We start from the raw sequence: 20,000 nt of genomic DNA on the forward strand, positions 1-20,000 counted from the left end.
TTATATTACATACGTATTACTAATTTTTTTTTTTTACTATGTCGTTCGTTCGATCGTGTTTTTCTTCCTTTTGTTTTCTTTTTTTATTTTCTTCCTTTTTTTTCCTTTTTTTTTTTTCTTTTTTTTTTCAGTCGTCCTTCCATTCGCACGAATAAACATTAGACGACGAGAAAGAGTACAACGATTCGATCCAATTTAATTTTCTCTTGCATATGATAATAAAAGAACCCACCTCCTCCTCCTCCTCTTCCTCCTCCTCCTCCTTCTCCTCCTTCTCCTCCTTTCCCCTCCTGCCTCCACCAAGCGAAAAAAGAGAAAAAAAAAGGAGAATTCGGTTTAGTATTATTTTTTTATTTTCTGATTATTTTTTCTTTCTCTTTTTTCCTTTCTTCTTTTATTATTATTTGTTGTGTTTTGTGATTGTTGTTATTATTGCTATTGTATTGTCGTTCTTCTTTTTTCTTTTTCCTCTTCTTGAAACTTTTCGCAACTGGAGAGAACGTGATTAGGTGTGTATAAGCGTCTATCTTTCCTTTTTTTCATTGCTTCTTTTTTTCCTTTTTTCTTTTTCCTTTTTTTTTCCAAGAAGGAGGAGGGGAAACGTAGGATTCTTTTTTTCCGTATTTTTTTGTTCTTTTTTCTTTTTTCTTTTTTTTTTTTCTCTCTTCATTTTTCCGAAAGGCACTGATTATCTATCATCGAGAACGAGACCGATTAATCTCGCTTAATCTATTTACACTGACTGATTAGCTAAAACTAAGAAGAAATTTGTAATTAGTCCATGATTAAATCGAATATGTTAAACGAATTGATTTCGCGTGAGCACGTCTAATACATACATAGATATAACTTCGATATTCTAATTGTTTCGATGATGAAATTGGCTTTTAAGAGCCGTTATTAGATTTCCCGTGATTATGTAGATTTGGCCTCAAGGTAACAGCACCTTCTACCCAAAAGTTAGGCCTCTCGAGCATACTTTGCCAAAGAGACAATTCACGTCCGGTAGCGTCCATCCAATCTACCGCCTTCCCGTAATGCTTTCCTACGTAATTGAAAATATTATTAATCGAATTATTTATTTGTTTATTTATTTATTCATTTATTTTGTTATTTTGTTATTATTATATATTTTTTTTTCTATATACAAACTCGTCGAATAAATATTGACAATATGTATGCGTGTGTAACGTACCTGTACCAAGGTTGAAACGTACGCCTCCTAAAAATTCATTGCTGGCGATACGATCATGATCCCACACAGTTAATTCGAGTCCACGCTCGGCTAATTCTTGCAAACTTACATCCTTGTAGACAAATGTATGACCCCAAACTGGTGAACCACCTGAACGACGAACTACACCAGTTTTTTGTTTACCCGATCGACCTTTGTCTGGTAGCAGGTAACTAAGAAGACGAATCAAAATATTTATATGATATGTGTGTGTGTGTGTGTGTGTATGTGTGTATGTATGCGCGTGCGTGTGTGTGTGTATGTGTACATTTTTGTTTTGTTTTATTTTTTTTTTTTGTCACTTCAAAGGTGACCTTTAGTAATATCAACAAAGTCGTTGATTTATTAGAATACGAATTGAAATGAAGGAAACAGGTAGATAAAATAAAATAAAAAAAAAGAAAAAATAAAAATAAAAGAAGAAATAAAATGAAAAGAAAACACGATAATATTACCTTTTGCAAAATGGATCACAGGTCCCTGAATTCTTAGCTCTCGTTTGCAAATTTCTGGCCTCTTTAACAAGAACGTGCAAAGCACCACGACTCCAATTCTTTCTCGATTTCGAAGCACCCTTGTGATCGGAGCCCAGCTCACGTTCCTGTTGTTGTGCGGGATCAGGTGGTACGAACTTCAAGCCGACGATTACTTCACCTTTGTAAGCGATTGGATCGTCGAATGGTTCTGTCTATACAGATAATATATTAACCGTTGATTAACGGTAAATTTATTTGATTTTCTTTTCTTTTTCTTCTTCTTCTTCTTTTTCTTCTTCTTTTTCTTCCTTTTCTCTTCTCTTCCATTCTTTTCTTTTCTTTTTCTTTTTTTTTTTGATTAACGTACGCATCATGTACACACGATACAAATAATCTGCACTTTTTTTGTTTTATTCTCGTTTTAAATTTACACATTTAAAGATTATATATATATATATATATATATATATATATATATATATATATATATATATATATTTATCTTTTCTTTCTTCCGGATAAACAGAGCGAAAGGAAGAAGAAGAAGAGATAAAGAAAAAAAAAACAGAAGAATCAGAAGCAGAAGCATCCAAAAAAGAATTTTTTTTTTTAGCGTTGCACAAGAGAAGCGCATAATAACGGTGCAATTTTATCAGTCGTAGTACAGTGGAAAAATCGTCGTCATGCTCGAGATATGCTCGCATTATAATTGCATACAACGTGCAAACGTGGTTTTCAAAGAACTAACGCATTTCGAAAGGTGAATATATATACATATATATAAACAAAAACATGTATATACATATATATAAATAAAAACATATATACACACATATATATATATGTATGTATGTATAAATACATATATATATATATATATATATATATATATATATATATATATATATATATATATATAGATTTTCCTTGAATAATAATGTTCAAGTTCAAACACAACGATCTACTGAACAAAATAACAACGATAGATTATTATTTATATATCGGATCTATGGATCTCGACACGTAATAGCACTTACTGTCGGTACTTGCGAATTGCGTTATAACCATTGAACGCAGTTAGATCCAAGAAAACTGTTATAAACGTAAGTATATAGGATAGTAATTGAACGATTATATGATAAAACTTACTCTTTCCTGAAGTGGATACCATCTTGGTGTCGGGTCATCAAAAATTTTATTCTCCAATGGCATTCGCACCTCTCCGAGAAAATCATTTCGTCCGAACATGTCCGAGTGCCATACTGTCAGCCATAATGTCCTCGTCTCCAAACCGCTCAGGCTCATGTGAAACTGAAACGCCACGTTTTGGCGAACCATCGAAAAAAAAATCTAATTCTCATGCAGGACACGATACACGCTAACGAGCAGGTGTTTCTTTTTGTTTTCTTTCTTTTTTTTTGTTTTTTTTTTGTTTTGTTTTTTTTTTCTTTCGATCGTCACGATCGAGCTTTAATATCGAAAGATAGAAAGAGAGAAAGAGAGAAAGAAAGAGAGCGGAGCTCACGATTGAGTCTACGGTCAAGTCTTTTTTTCTATGTGTGTGTGTGTGTGTGTGTGTGTGCGTGGGCGTGTTTTTTTCCTTGTTTCTCTTTCTTTTCCTTTTCCTTTTTGTACCTCACCTTCAAAGTCTCATTGAATTCCGGATTTAACGTGTGCTTCTTCACCTTCGTCTTGCGTTTGCCGCTTTTAGATTTGTCCGGCAGGAGATAGACCTTCACGTATCTGTTTTAGAAAAAAGACAAAAAAAAAAAGAAAAAAAAAAAAAAAATAAATAAATAAATAAATAAATGAAACGACGAGAAGGGAACGAGTCAAAAAATTGTAATTGTATTTATTTCCCATTCATTTTTTTTCCCCCTTTTACTTTATAAGAGGTCATCTTCTTTGTTTTTTCCTTTTGTTTATTCCGTTTTATATTATTTTTTATTTTTATTTTTTTATTTCTCTTTTTTTTTTCTTTTTTTCTCCCCGTTTTTTTTTTTGAGAACTTACGGATCGGATCGCTTTCGTTTGACGTCGACTGGAGCGAGATTCTTGCATTTAGTAACGTGCACCTCGAACGTTAGGTGCTTGTAATCGTACTGCAATGCAAATTCGACTTCGCCGGTAACGACTACCGATCTACAGCACCTTCCTTCACCAGCACCACTGTAAACCGATGCCATTGAATCCGAGCGTGCCTAAAATATATCGGATTAGGTCAATGATATATCCTAATTGATTCTATAAATAATATATTTTTTCCTTTTAATTTAATAAATAAATTAATAACTATTATATAAATATAAATATATATATATATATATATATATATATATATATATATCTTTTTTTTGGCTATGACAATCCGACAAGTGAGTACATTTTATGCTTTTTATTTTTATCTTTTTAATTTTTATTTTATATATATATATATATATATATATATATATATATATATACATATATATATTTTTTTCTTTTCCTTTTCTTTCTCTCTCTCTCTCTCTCTCTCTCTCTCTCTCTCTCTCTCTCTCTCTCTCGTTTAATATCCATCGAAATGATAAAGGTGAGAAAAACTTGGAAAGGAATTATTCGAGTTCGTTACTCGTTCTCTACGCAAATCGTTCGGCATGAACTTTCACTCGCGTTTCGCATTCGAGTTTTATAGGCGTGGAAGAGACGCACATACAGGATGATGACGTGTAATACTTACTCCAAGGCTGGACAAAGAGGCACGAGTAGCGAGATGTCCAGAATGCAATCCAGGATCCATATCGTCCATATCCATGACCGTGTGACTAGAAGCAGCACGCGAACCAGCCCCGATGATTGGCGTACTGCACGCCTCTGATAGGCTACTTCCATCGTCTATAAAAATATATGGATATATATTTCCTCTTTTTCTTTTTTCTTTTTTTTCTCTTCTCTTTTCTTTTTATCTCTTATTAAATGACGCAATCGAACGTTGTTAATAAAACACGTTTATTCTATGTCGTTCACGTAAATACGTCATCGTAAAAATAATAACAAAAAAAAAAAAAAAAGAAAAAAAAAAGGAAAAAGAAAAAACAAAAACAAACAAAATTAAAACTCTGAAACAGACTTTAGTTATTATTAATTTAATAATAATCGTTTGAAGAAGAAAAAGAAAAAGAAAACTAACTCGATTGGATATCCTCTTGAAGCAATTCAAAGTGATCCTTCGAATTATTATCAAATATTCCGATATTATTGTCGTCCGATAAAAAGGTAACGTTCTTTCTATCCTTTTTCAATATAATCGATGTTGAATCATTTAATATTGGCTCGGTATCGGAATAAGATGATCTATCATTTTCCGATAATTTTCTTTCTCTTTGATTATGATAAAAAACATTTCCCTTGGGATCAAGATCGAGACTATGAGAATGATATATCAATTTGGTCTCTTTTGACGGTTCATCGTTAAAAAGATAATTTCGTCTTCTAAGAGATTTTTTCTCATGCATTAGAAAATCCTCCGAATATTCTGTATCTTCATCGTTTTTTAGCATTTGCTTGGATTTCGTTGTAAACGAAGAGGTAACTTCATTATTCTTCGAGGATGACGAAGAAGTTGAGAAAGTTGTGGAGTTAAAGGGATACGATGGGATACAACAAAAATAACAACAATTCAATAAACGGCTTGTAGTAATTCGTCGTATGCCATTGGATGAATACTTTTCGGTTTTGAAAGTTGTGTAACGAGATATTTTTGACATATTTCTTCTTACCGTGTACTTTCAATTTCTTTATAATAATTTATTTAGCTAAGCAAATAATTTTCTCTTATTCTCCTTTCTCTCTCTCTCTCTCTTTCTCTCTCTCTCTCTCTCTCTCTCTCTTTTTCTCAAGAACTGTTTTCGAAAAGAAATCGAAATAAAGATCGATTCGAAAAATTTCACACACTTTAAAGGTTATTACACTTACTAATCCGTAATAAAACACTTTCCTTTCGAAATACGAAATTCTTTTTTTTTGGAAAAAATTTTTCTGTATGTAATGTAAAAAAGAAAAAAAAAAGAAAAAGAGAAAAGAATAATAACGATAGAATTTTAAGAAACGAAAGAATTGAATGAGTATATTTGGAAAAAAGAAAAAAAAAAACAAACACCAATACGAAAATTAGTACCGAAAATTTGCACAGGTTCCAAATGGAAAACACTTTTTCTACTTTATGAAAATTGATTCTCAACAAGAGAATCTTAGATGTATATCGTCGAATCGATTAATTTTTAATTTCTTTGCAAAACAAAACAAAAAAAAAATCGACAATATTTTTCTCTCTTGCTCTAAAAATTTCGTTCCAAATAAATATCAAGATCAAGGTCGATCGTTAAACGTTAAACGTTTAGTCACAATTATTAATGTGAAAAATTTCTCTCACAAGATCCTTAAATATCACCAATAAATGATTATTCCAATCTAAACAACGACGAGATTCTAATAAAGTGAAAATGTATAATAATTGCACTTATAGGGACACGTAAACGCACTCTCGGTATTATGGTTTAGTCAAGAGAACGAACTGTTCGTGGTACTAACGAGCTCTCGTTTGGTCCGATGGTTGTTTCTTATAATCTACCAGACGGAACGAGAGAAACGATAACGCTGATTTTCATTTCCTGCCTTTTCTCTCTTTTTCTATTTCTCTCTCTCTTTCTCTCTCTCTCTCTTTCTCCCTCTCTCTCTCTATCTCTATCTCTATCTCTATTTATTTCTTTCATTGCCATGAACAATCTGTTAACTTCCGTGTTCAAGGCCATAAAATACGATGATCATCTTCTTCGGAGTTTATCCATTTTTCCATGGGAATAATTACTATAATAAAATTTACATGTACACACACATATATATATATATATATATATATATATATATATCGAATATGTTGAAAAAAGATTGCAAATCATTGAATAATATCTTACGAGGCGTTAAGAAAAACCGGTCTTTACAATTACTATCATAATCGATGAGTACATCGAGATTGGTTATAGGACGAGAACGACAAGTGTCTTTTAATTATAGTCTTTACAAATCAATTATACTTTTTCTTCCCTACGTTTCAGACTGATTTGTTGTTTTCTTTTCTTTTTTTTTTAATTATTCTCTCTCTCTCTCTCCCTCTTTCTTTTTTCTCTCTCTCAGATTTCAAAACTCAAAGAGAATCTTAAACGAGAAGCCTTAAAAGTGTCATGAAAAAAATCACGTTTAAATTAATTCGATTTTTAAAATCACTTTTTAGTCATGGCCATTTTCTTTTTTTATACGACTAAGCAACATTTAAAGCGTGACGTTTAACTTGTTCAATCAATTAATTCATCATTAAATTATATGAACTCGTCGTAATAGGTGCGACGATATAGATAAACCTAACTAGAAAAATCTTTAACTTTTATAATCTTCGTAAGAGCACTTGCAGATACGAGACTGCAATTTCTATGAACGTCGTTGTTCGCTGAGAATCCGTGTCAAGGTGAACTCTCAACGCAGCGCATCTAGTACTTTCGGTGAGAAAGTTGCCTTTCGTCATTTACATAAAGACGACAGGGGATTCGTGATTATTATTATTATTATTATTATTATTATTATTATTATTATTATTATTAATATTATTATTATTCTGTGTTTATTAACATGCATCACTTTCAATTCTATGCATCGTAAGTGATCCATCTAATAAGTCGCTCTACTATATCTATATATTATATATATATATATATATATTTTAGAGATTAGAATATTCAAATAAAGAAAATAACACGCGTTTGGTTTTCTATTTTTTTTCCTCTTTTTTCTTTTTTTTTCTTTTTTTTTTTTTTGTTCGTTTCATTTGTCACGAAAAATAAGTTATTCAAGTACGTTTCTTTTCCTTTATGTTTCGCTCGTCAAAAATATAAATAGACAACTTTAACGTTCGTCGAAGTTAATTCCCTCTTTTCTTTTCCTTTTTTTAAAGTTATTTCGTTTAGATCATTGATCGTAGATCATACAAAATATTCGAAATATTTCGGTTTAGTTGAATTCTAGTAATACTTTCGAGGTATCAGAGTAGAATTATATATATACATATATATATATATATATATATCTATATATGTATATATATGTATGTATTTATCTAGTAAGTTATATGTATAGTACTTATGCACAGAAATATCTTTAAATACATAGATACATACATGCATAGCATGTACGGCAACAAGTTATATATACCTATATATATATATATATATATATATATATATATATATATATATACGTATACATATGTATGTATATATACAAGTATAAGGCGAAAGTTTCACAAAGTTTCGCTTAATTGGCGATCGAGCATCATTTTCCATTACTTGGAATGGAACACAAGAGTGAAATCCTTAAGAGAATAGAAAAAAAAAATTAGTTTGTTGTTAGCATTCCATAATTACGTGTTCTCTTCTTACGACAAGATTTTTAATAAAATAACGAACGAACGCAGGTGACAGTTCTTTCATTTCATTCTTTTTTTTCTTCCTTTTGTTTTCTTTCGCTTTTTTTTTTTTTTTTTTTTTCGTTAAATTTGTTATCCGCTTAATCTATCTCATTCTAATTAACCTTTCCCTCTTGCGATAGATCGTCGTGTGTGTACGATTATCGTTGTATAATTAAATTACTCGCTTTCGAGGCTTCTATCTCGCTTGGTAGACTCGTAGAAAAATGGTAACGCGTAGAAAGGTTTCACTTTTACCGTTTGTTAAAGGAATTTAAAGTCTTAATGAGAGTTTACTTTGAATTATGAATTTCATTGATCTTTGAATTTAATCAAATCATCGTATTTATATATGACGTTATTGTATTTGTATATTTATCTTGTGAGATCTATTGAAGTTATTTCTTCTTCTTTTTTCTTATTTTTTCTTTTTCTTTTTCTTTCTTTTTTTTTTTTTTTTTTTTCTTTTTTCGTAATATTTTCGAGATTCATTATTTAATTATTACGTATCGCATGTACGAATATACCTTTGAAATGTAATATTGCATGAGTAAAAATTAAAAAATTCAAGAGAAAAAAAAACGTATAATATATGATTAATCTGTGAATTAAATGAAATCAATTCTGTGACGTTGCGGATTTTTTTATGTTTTCTTTTTTTTTTTTTTTTTTTTTTACCTTGAAACTATATCAAATAATAATGTGTGTAAAAATTGAAAAAAGAAAAATCTATAAATAATTATTATTGATCTCTAAATGTAACAAAATCATTTCTGTTACCTCTTATCTATGACATATCCTGAGTCTATATAAATTTGTTTTTTTTTTTTTTTTTTTTAATATTTTTCATTTCCTTTGAAAATATTTTCAGAGATTTATTATTTAATTATCCACATGTGTTCGTCGTTACGAATACGTACCGACCATGAAAATATGTCGAACGAAAATAAATAAGAAAAGAAAAGGAAAAAATTGAAATTGAAAAATATACAGTCGTTATACGTGATAAGGACAAATAGGAATATTTGAAAGAGATTATTATCAAAGCATAATATGTACGCGTATGGTATTATTAACGATACGGTACCATATAGACGACGTACAAATACGATATAACGTGTTTGCCACGGAAAATATAAGTATAGTATATATATATATATACCTGTTACGCTTACGTTCTGTTCAAACGTCGTCCGATGTCTGATATTGCGCACGAGAATATGTTAGCTACGCGCTAATGTTACTTTTAAGTTACGACACGTTTTTAAAATTCAATACCACTCGAAAAACCGGGGGATATCGAAGACCACTGGTAACGGATGTATCTTATACTTCCTTCCTTCCTTCCTTCCTTCCTTCCCTTCCCTTCCCTTCCTTTTTTTTTTCTTTTAAACACCGACAAACCTTTTTCGTTTTTCTTTCTTCCTTGTCTTTTTTTTTTTTTCTATTTGTTGATCGTTGTTATTCCTCTTTTATCTTTTTTTTTTTGCACGTCCCTTTATCTTTTTTCTTTTTTTCTTTTGCCAACTAAACCTATCGCGTTAGTTAAAAATTAATTCCTATATCGTTGCCAATGTTATTACATTTTTTTTCTTTTAATTTATGATTAATCATTATACGGTATATACTATGTTATCGTTAAAATTTCTTAGAATAACAAAATAACATAATAACGATACAACTTGTTACAGTAGATTTATATAAATGAAATTTGGTATAGTTTATAATAATCTTACTATAAACTATATCGTATTATATTATTTTATATCACAAATATTGAGCGTATATTGTATTTTTCTAAATGCGAAGCACGAAATAAAAATTGTTCTCAATAAGACGATTAAAAAATAAAAAAAAGTATCTCCAAATACTACTGTATTACTACTGTACAATTTTTTTTTTCATCGATCATTATTCATTTCAATTTAGAATTGAAGGTAGATGATCGAAAATATGAATACTCAGCGAAAATTATTGAGGAGGACATTTGCGGTACAACGAGTTATTCAGGTAACCCGGTTAAATCCTTAAGAATGACGATGAATACAACTCGTCGAAAATGTTTTTAGATATTTGCAACGGGTATTATGTTATTAGGATATTTAAGTTTCTCTTCCTCGTTACGAAAAGAGCGCGAGAAATAGTCGAAGAACGTGTCATGTCGCATGAACACCTCAAAACGGATGCCGCCTTTTTCTTTTCCTCATCCTGCCACCTCAAACCCCCACCTATCCCACAACCCACCTTCTCATCCTTCTTCTTCTATTTCTTTAGCGAATTAAAGTGAAATTCTCATTGTGTTCTCTTTGTCACAACATTGTCCTGGCGAACTATTAGAGCATAGAAAAAGAAAGAGAGAGAGAGAGAGAAAGAGAGAGAGAGAGAGAGAGAGAGAGAGAGAGAAAGAGAGAGAGAGAGAGAGAGAGAGAGAATACGGCGTAGAGAGAAAATCGTTTTTTCAACAAAGATTTATTTAACCACTTTGTTACGGCTAAAAATATTCAACCGTGTTCGACTTTTCAATTATTTTACGCTTTGCAAATTTTCCTTTTTATTTTATGATCTATCTTGCAACATTGTAATTGAAATATTTTTTTATTGCGTAAAGAAAAAAAGCAAAATAAATAAATAAAGAAAGAAACAAATAAAAGATCGCTGATTCAAGAGTTTCTGAGTAAGTAAATCTTTAAAAATCAATTATACACTTACATGCGCACATGGTGTTGGGCTTGTAATATGGCAATTTAAAAAAAAAGAAAAGATTCATTAATTTAAACGACTATTCGTCTTGGAAAAATTGAAATATTTAGTTTTACATAAAGGAAAAAAAAAAAAAAAAGAAAGACAGAAAGTAAGAAAGAAATAAGCAAATAAATAAAAGATATACAAAGTGATACAAAAGTTTATAAATATTTCTAAAAAAAAATCAATTATACACTTTTTCGAGGACTTTTTGTGTCAATTTTTTCTTTCTTTCTTTTTTTCTTTTCATTTTTAAATTGTTAACAACAAATCCACCTTTTTTTTTTTTTTTTTAATTTTATTGATCCATTCGGTATAAAATTGCTTGGATTTAAACGTTTCCTGTTTATTATTACAAGAAGACGTATCTTCTCATTCGAGGATAATAAAAGAAAAAAGAACAAAAGAAAAGAATGAAAAAAAGTGGATAAAACACTAATGCGAAAAATAATGGAATCCAATCCTACAATTATGAACGGAACATCGACTGAGATGATGATGGATAAGATTTCTGATTATTATCAACGTGAATTGCGCTCGACATTGCGACGAAAAATGAAACGTACTCGTTCATCGGAAAATTTTTGATTTACTTTCTTTGTTGAAGGGTTTATAAAATTTTGTCGTGCATTCATCTAAGATTTCAAATAAACGAATCTAAAAATCGAAAGAAGATTTATACCTTACCTATAAAAATATATATATATATATATATATATATATATATATATATACGAAATTTTACGCTAGATCATTAATATATTTGTGCATCTGTATCATGTAATCGATCTATTCGTAATTTACGTAATTATTATAATCGGATACGAGACGTTTCTTAGATCAAGTAAGTTCACAAACGACATAAGTTCAAATATACTTGAAAAAAAACAAAAAAAAAAAAGAAAAAAGAAAAAGAAAGAAAGAAACGAACGAAAGAACGAACGAACGAAATCTTGAAACATGAAATCTCATTTCAAGATGATTTCTTTTCTTTTTTGTTTGTTTTCTTATTCGATTTTTCTTTTTATTCTATTTTCTTTGCAGGACATCTACCATTAAATTTTATATGGGAGTTCTACGAGTTACGTCAGTTTTCTCGGTTATTGATCTGTCGAAGCAGCGACCAACGACGGGAGTGGCAAGATAATTTCATCGGTACAGAGAAAGAGAGAAAGAGAGAGAGAGAGAGAGAGAGAGAGAAAGAGAGGGAGAGCGAGGCCATGAGTAAATTCAATTATTACCAAGAGTTAGAACGACGACGCGTTATCTTTGACACGCAAACCTTTTTATTACTTACTTTCATACGTAAATGAAAACAAAACGGGACGAAAAAAAAGGGGGGAAAAAAAGGGTTGAATTTTAATTACGTGAGATTAATTTATGAGGTATAAAGAGAGATGTATAAAAAAAAAATAGAAAGAAAAAAAAATAAATAAATAAAAAAAGAACAGAAAAGAAAAATGGAACATAGAAAGAAGTATAGGTAGTGCGGACAGCTGGCGGAGGTTGCTGTCTGTGAAAAAGAAAAAGAAAAGAACGAAAAAAAAGGGGAAAACAAATGAAACAAAAAAGCGAAAAAAAAAGAAGAAAAAAGGGGAAGAAAAAACAACGTAAAACGTTGCCATTAAATTTGACGACACGCGTTTCGTCAACGTTATTATCAAATCTACGCCGTTAATAGTATTTCAATATCCAGAGATCATCGATTTCCTCGTTGATCGATCATACCTCTCTCCATTTCTCTCTCTTTCTCTCTCGCTCCCCCTTTCTCTCTCTTTCTTTTTCTCTTTTTCTATCTCTGTCTCTCTCTCTCTCTCTCTCTCTCTTTTTATCTCTATCTCTATCTCTATCTCTATATCTCTATCTGGAAAACACTTCAATAGTCAAGACCTCCAATGTATCGTTTTGAGATATTATTATATGATTATCGTTAGATCGGAACGTATCTACGAACAATTTTAATATCGCGCTTTTAATACGAACTGCAATTCTACGATCGTTCCGATTGCTATAAGATTATTAGAGAGAGAGAGAGAGAGAGAGAGAGAGAGAGAGAGAGAGATAGATAAAGAGCGAAAGAGAGATGCTGCGAAACACTTTCTTATTTCTTTCTCCTTTATTTTGCTTTTTTTTTTTCTTTTCTTCCTTTTTTTCCTTTTCTTTTTCCTTTTGCAATACATTCTCCCTCTCTAAATATTAATAGTAATTTTTCTTTCTCTTTCTCTCTCTCTCTCTCTCTCTCTCTCTCTCTCTCTCTCTCTTTCATTACTTTTATCCGAAATATATTATATCGAATATTAAATATCGAATCGAGAGAAATTTTTTTCCCTACTTCTTCAATTCTTTTTTTTGTTTTTGTTTTTGTTTTTGTTTTCTCTTCCTTTTTCTTTTTCTTTTTCCTTTTCTCTCTTTTTTCCCCAATAAAATTTTACCCTACGTTTCTACGTTATTGAAAATTTTTTATCAATTTCTTTCTCTTTTTCTATTTTTTTTTTTTTTTTCTTCTCGTTCATTTTCCCTTTCAATCCGAAATTACGACGAAGCAGAATAAATGTGAATGCATTCGATCGTAATAATGAACGTATTCGATGGTTGTTACATCTCACGTGGCGTAACGTGAACAAGAAGCGTTTAGAAAAGTCGATCAGTACGCATACGCGGGGCACGACCTCATGTTGGATTATCGATTGTCGTTAGGTCGTTGGACGAGAGAGGGTAAAGACAAAGATAGAAGAGTACTCGCGAGAGAAAGAGAGAGAAAGAGAAAGAAAGTTGATATGGTTGCAACGTGTGCTACACCTGTTACGTTTTCAAACGACTGGCACTTTTAGAACTTAATATGCATATGCATATACCTCCTTTCTCTCTCTCTCTCTCTCTCTATCTCTCTTTTTTTTTATATATATCTACGTCTCTTGAAAGATTTCGAACTTTCGAAAAAAAAAAAAGAAAAAAAAAAGGAAACAAGTACGCCGTTCATTTTCGAAAGGAAATATTTTTTTCTTTCTCTTTTTATCAATGAGATGAACGCCCCGAGTTAACAAATATCGAGATGTTTGTTGTATCGTGTAGAATAAAAAAAAGAAGAAGAAAAAAAAAAGAAATAGTAATAATAATGATAATGAAAAAGTTCTTTAATAACTTACCCGGTGTCAGAGATATAGCCTGTTGCCTTCTAGTTCTAGAATTGTCGCGTTTAGCCGCAGAACTTTGCGAACCCGAAACCTGTAAACCCGGTGCACTGACCGCACGTTTCGGGCCACCAATTGTTCCCGCTGTTACGTTGCTGTTCCTGGCAAAACCGGGCGGTCGATATCTGGCCGATTTAACGCCGCTATGTTGCGGTAGAAAATGATAAACGCTGTGAGCTTTGTGCATTTGCGATGAGGTCGTTGACGTTGTCGTAAGGCCAGTCGTAGTTGTCGAAGCCGGTAAACGTGGAAGAGAATTCGTTGCCGCGCTCAATGCCGATTGAATACCACGAGGAAGTGTCGTAGCACGTGACGATTCGCCGGCACCGTATTCCAGTTCATCCTCTGTGTCCTCGTCACCTGCTGACGCACCTATCATATATAATAACATGTCGTCGTCGTCGTCGTCGTTGAAAGATTATAGAAATAAGACTTCTTTTTATATAAAATATTATTAAGTAATTATTTGTTTCATCCTCTCTCTCTCTCTCTCTCTTTCTTTCTCTTGGGAACTTGTATGGAGGAGAGTGTGAAAAAAAAAGAAAGAAAGAAAGAAAGAAAGAAAGAAAGAAAGAAAAAAAAAAAGAATTAGTCTCACCAGACTCTCCTCTAGTGTTAGCGTCCGGAACGGAAGATCTTCTTCTATTACTCCAAATCCTTTCCTCGATAGATCCTCCACATCCTCCACCTCCTATACCTCCACCACCGCTACCACCACCAATGGAACCGCAACTTCTTACTCTATCCAATTGCTCTCTCGACAAGCTCCTAGGATTGAACAATAAATCACCGGCACTGCGTCTTTTAGCTGCCATTGCCAAAGCACTAGCACTAGCACTGGCCCCAACTCCACTAACGTCCCCGCTGCAAGCCAATAGGCTTAGTTTTGTCCTCGAATCAGCAGCCATTAATGCCGATTCGAAACTACCGCGCCATGAGAATCTCTCGTAATCGCTAGCCTCCCTTTCTTCTCCCTCCTGACCGGTCGACGTATTAGGATGATTATTAATAAGTAACAAAGGATCGTGAGACTTTGATCTAGGTAATTGGAGATGAGCCGAGGACGTTGGATTAGTCGAATCCGAGGTAGAGTCATCGTCTTCCGTAGTTGAGGCAGACGAAGGTGTCCGATGATGTTGCGAGTATCTTCTCCATGTTGTAGTCGAATGATGTTGAACGGCTGGACCACCTTCGGATACCTCGTGCATAAGTGCTACCAATCGACTTCCTATGTGATGCATCACCTTTGCGATCAAAGGAGGACTGCTGTGGGGCGTTGAATTTGTATCGGAACTAACACCATCACCTGCCATTTTTGTAAAACTTTGGACTAATTTTTGATAAACGAATGCGGTATCCCTACCAAGGCATGGGCCCTGAAGATTGTTAGTACCATTCTTATCCTCTTTATTATCTTTCTCGTTCAAAAGATTTTCACCGGAGGTTGTATCGAACTTGCTTATGATCTGTTGACAACTTTGTGATATTTGTTCTTGCAATGCCGAACGACGACCACCAGCAGCCCCTTCTAAATCAGAACTTGTATAATCCGAACTGTCATAAGAATCTGACCAAGTATCCTCAGAACTTAAATATTCGACTATCTCTCGAACTTGTTCGTCTCGTATACCAGGTACAGTTTTCATTAATCTGGTCAACTCGTTCTCGAAGTATACCAATTGCGGTGGTTTAGTACGATTCTGCGGACAAATCCTTGACTTGGACGTATAACCGGGTAATCGTGGACTCGGTGCTGGCGAGGCGCCGGTAGAATTTGCATTTCCAACGTTTTGTCCTTGGCCGTTCGAGTTTGCCACCATGGTTTTGAAAAATTGTCGCATCTTCGACATCATCAGATTCGTTTCCTCGTCGCTCGACCAATTGTTAAAGCTATCCTTACGCGATAAAGACGCATTTGGCAAGTGCGGCATGCTCGTGTGATTTATAGGATGATCTATCTTTATCGAATTGTTCTTTTCGTTATCGACAATGGTTTCGTTTGAAATAGTATCGTCCGTCGTACGTACGCCTACGTTACCTTCCTTTCTCGTACGATCTTTTCCCGTCTCTTGATTAATTTCGGAATTAACCTGTACGTCATCTGGTATTTTTTGATGTTGCAAAAGATCGTCGCAACTACCTACGAAGCCGGAGTCTCTCGATTGTTGTTTTGATCTTTGATTATAAGCGATAGAATCGGCAGAAGACGAGAGAAGGTTCCTCGATGAATCGACAATTTGCGGAGAGGGTGTCGTAGATGCGTTTGGAATTATTGATGGCGACGAGGATGAAGACAAAGCACATTCAGGCTGAGGTGTTTTTGCTCTCTCGGAATCTTCAGAATTCGCGGCCTCCGTATCGTCCTCCACTACCACCTCTCCTACCAATATCATTTCTCTGTTAGGCTCTGGAGTTTTGTTTCTGTCGTCCGGTACACGAGGACTTTGCGTGCCTAAATTTCTAGGCTTTTTCTTTTTCCTTTTGACGGTATCAAATTGTCCATCCGTACCAAATACCGCGGTTTGTCCATCCTCTGCCCCATCAGTTTCGGTCGAAGATCCTTCCGATTGAGTTTCTTGAAGATCTTGATTGAGACTAAGGTCTTGTAGAGAATTTTGGGAACTCAAATTTTGCGAGCTCTGCGTCAGGGCCAATAGATTATCGAGAGAAGAACTGTGCGAACGGCCTGTACCTCTAGCACGAACAAGACGTTTCCTTCGTTGTGCCTCTGGACTTGGTCTACCTTCGGAATCGCTACCAACCGATCCGTCAGAGTCACGTCTATCTTGATCAAATCCAAGAAACTCCGATAGAAAGTACTTTTCTAATCTCGAAGAATTGAGAAATCCATCGCTGGAATTCAATCGTTCTTGACTTTGACAGCCAGTTGTGGTACTGGTGTTTGATGTAGTACTGGTAGGTTCGTCTTGTCCAAGAGATTCAAGACCTTCGGAATAAATTGACGATGTCTCGGATAGACTATCGACCTCACGTGATCCCATACTCGAATTGTTTCCATCGCCACCGAGTCCAAAGAAAAAATATTTTTCCAATTCCGAGGCAGACGGCGGCCGTTGTTTTTTCGATGGGCTACCTGCAGCCAAACTGGGTTCGGCTTCGCTCTCCTCGCACGATTCCTCGACGATAGTATGAAGGGTAAAGTCAATAGCTTGCCTGTGATATCCTCGTAATTCTTCTTCCCGATCACCAAGATTATTAGCTTCGTCCTCGGAACTCTCCTCGGTCGCTGTCGTAGCGCCAGGTTCATCCTCGTCGTGAGAAACTTCCTCGACCCAGGAGTCATCATCGGCTAATCCTTCTTCGAGTATAACAACCCCACCAGTTGCCGAGTTATCGTCGCTCGATTGCGAAGATGCACGTGCTCGCAATCCTTCTTTATGATCATTATTCTGTCGATCCTTCGTCTGAGATTCCTCGTTACTACCTTCCAAACGATTATTTATCTTATTGGCATTCTTAACCGATACGTCATCGCTCTCGCTGGCACTACCCACGCTCAAGCCACTGTCTACCTCTGTTTCCGAATGATTCGTCACATTGGTCGGCAATCTTTTAACCATGAGGGGTCTTCTTGGAGGTTGACCTGTCTTACGGTGAGGCTGTTCGGCTACGGCTTCGAGCGCCAGCTGGAAATACCCGGCCAGACCCTGACCAGCCGTGTGGACTTCATCCGGCTGCAACAAGGTCGTAGTGTCCGACGTGATCACGCTCACCGGTTGATACGAAGCTTCTTGGGTAATCATCACGAGGCTCCTATATTTAGCGTTGTTGCTGTTGTTGTTGTCGTTGAAACCGGTATTGTTGTTCGAAGATATCGTCGAGGAGGGAAAGTAGCGAGTTGCGTCTCTTGTTGAATCCTTAGTCGACGCGGCAGGAGGGAATCCATTCTCCTTTCGAGTGGACGGGCGTCGCTCGACTGAGCGAAACCGTGTCGATACCCCCTCCGTCGAGTCACCATCACTATCATCGCATTTACCACTACCACCTTCCTCGGCACCACTACCGCCGCCGTCGTCCTCACCGTCAACGTCACCACCGTTACCACCACCGTCGCAGCTACCACCTCCGATGTTGCTTCCTACTACCTCGCTCGAAACAGGACTATCGCCTCTCACCGTATACGAGCCATGCTCGTGCGCAGTCTCCGTTCCACGTTCGGCACGTTCAGCGCTCATGAAGATCTCTTGAATTTTGCTTGATATAACATCTCCTACATCCCGGCCTGCCCATTTCTTTGCTACGTCCTTTTCACCGTTTAATTCCTTCTCCGTTAACTTTTTACTCACCTCCAACACCTTACTCAACTCTTCCTCGTTCCTATCCGATACCGTAAGACCTTTTTCCAAGTAATTGTTCCATCCAGCAAGACTCTCCGTACTGGTGTTACGTAAAGACTTATCGTCGATCGATTCTTCTTCCTTGCTCTCGCTGTTAACCTCCTCGTTCTCATCCTCGTTCTCATCCTCGACGTTCTCGTCGTCGTTCTCGTTGTCGTTCTCGTCGTCATTCTCGTCATTGTCATTTATACTTTTCAATGTGTTATCGACTTTTACACGGTTCAACAACAACAATTCCTCATTAACGGCGGAAATCGTTGTTGTAGCCGCGTTAAAATCACAGAACGGCGTGACCTCGTACTCGTGAAGCTCATCGCTGCTCACCTCCTCACTTCCTGTCGTTGTTGTTTCGTTACCCGTCGAACTTTCCATCGAGGATAAAAACGAATTGCCGATAACGTTACGAACCAATTCGTTGTTATCTCTCTTACGATCTGAGGTACTGTCGTTCAATAACTCCGATAAAACGTTAAGCTTATCCGTTTGCGTTTCACAATCGTTGTTATCGTAAGACGAGTTTCTACATACGACATCCACCTCCTTCTTCTTCTTGTCGTCGTTCAAATTGAATTTTTTCAATTCATCTGAGATTTCTAAGAACTTATTATATCCCTGTGCAACTTCTCTTGATATTTCCAACGAGTCTGGTATTATCGTGGAATCCCAGTTTTCACTCGTATTAGATAAATCACATTCCACGTAGTTTTTCTCGTTATCATTTGGATTAACGATTTTCGACAAACGATCGATCCCGATCGATCTATCGCTCTTCCTAATAGGATTCACATTAAAAACCATTTCTGAATCCGACGAGTGATTATCATTAGTTTCCTCGATCGGAGGAACGTTCGAGGTTGTATCGATGCTATCAGGATCAAAGACTCTAACCGATTTCAATTCTATTTTGTTACCTAATGATTCGCTCTCATCGGCGAGATAAATCTCTTCTGGTATAAGTCGATGATCAACCAACAATGGTATTCTATCGTCATTATCAACATCTACACGCTGACGTCCATCTCGATTACTCTTATTTCTCTCTGAATTAGAATTATCGTTTGGATTAATGACCCTCCTTCGTTCAGTTTCAACCTCATCGATTCTGTTCCTATCATTTTGATTCCCATTGATATCCTCAAAATCGCCATCCTCGTTTAACAAACGTACGTGTTGCAAAATAACAGATTCTTCCTCTGGCAATGCGGTAACACGTTTCAAGGTTACACCACCTTGCTCATTAGCCGAATCAGAATCGTCCTCTTCACCGTTGTCCTCGATGTCGTTGTCGCTTGTAAAAGAATCGTCGTTGACGACGAATACTCTTGAAAATCTATGAGAGGTAGAATCTTCCTCGAGGTCACTGCTGTCAGCCGAAGAACGTCCAGATGAACTACCTGAATCCTCGTGAGATCTTTGATAGATCATTTGAGCTCTGCTCTCGAATGACGAAGACAAGGAATCCTCGCAAACGGCTTCTTCTTCTTCCTCTTCCTCTTCCTCCTCCTCTTC

The 20,000-nt window shown here is 35.0% G+C and overlaps 1 protein-coding gene across 5 annotated transcripts in view; it reads right to left on the bottom strand.

Annotated features, from left to right (window-relative positions):
* Positions 1–20,000, bottom strand: part of LOC118441872 (uncharacterized) — a 52,231-nt gene that overhangs the window by 746 nt on the left and 31,485 nt on the right. For 3 of the 5 annotated variants that reach the window (XM_035866852.2, XM_035866851.2, XM_085657332.1), the window contains 10 exons: positions 14,732–20,000; positions 14,089–14,505; positions 4,427–4,581; positions 3,724–3,911; positions 3,351–3,453; positions 2,860–3,021; positions 1,690–1,922; positions 1,196–1,407; positions 840–1,045; positions 1–756 (listed from right to left, as the gene is read on the bottom strand). The exon at positions 1–756 is cut by the window's left edge and continues 746 nt beyond it; the exon at positions 14,732–20,000 is cut by the window's right edge and continues 603 nt beyond it. In XM_035866852.2, coding sequence (XP_035722745.2) covers positions 888–1,045; positions 1,196–1,407; positions 1,690–1,922; positions 2,860–3,021; positions 3,351–3,453; positions 3,724–3,911; positions 4,427–4,581; positions 14,089–14,505; positions 14,732–20,000 — 6,897 coding nt within the window. In that variant the 3' untranslated portion in view covers positions 1–756; positions 840–887. The remainder of the gene's footprint in view (positions 757–839; positions 1,046–1,195; positions 1,408–1,689; positions 1,923–2,859; positions 3,022–3,350; positions 3,454–3,723; positions 3,912–4,426; positions 4,582–14,088; positions 14,506–14,731) is intronic. The other 2 variants (XM_085657330.1, XM_085657331.1) reach the window with 2 other exon arrangements.

Source organism: Vespa mandarinia, chromosome 5 (genome assembly GCF_050613455.1).
Source record: "Vespa mandarinia isolate Hongniang chromosome 5, ASM5061345v1, whole genome shotgun sequence".
NCBI lineage: Eukaryota > Metazoa > Arthropoda > Insecta > Hymenoptera > Vespidae > Vespa > Vespa mandarinia.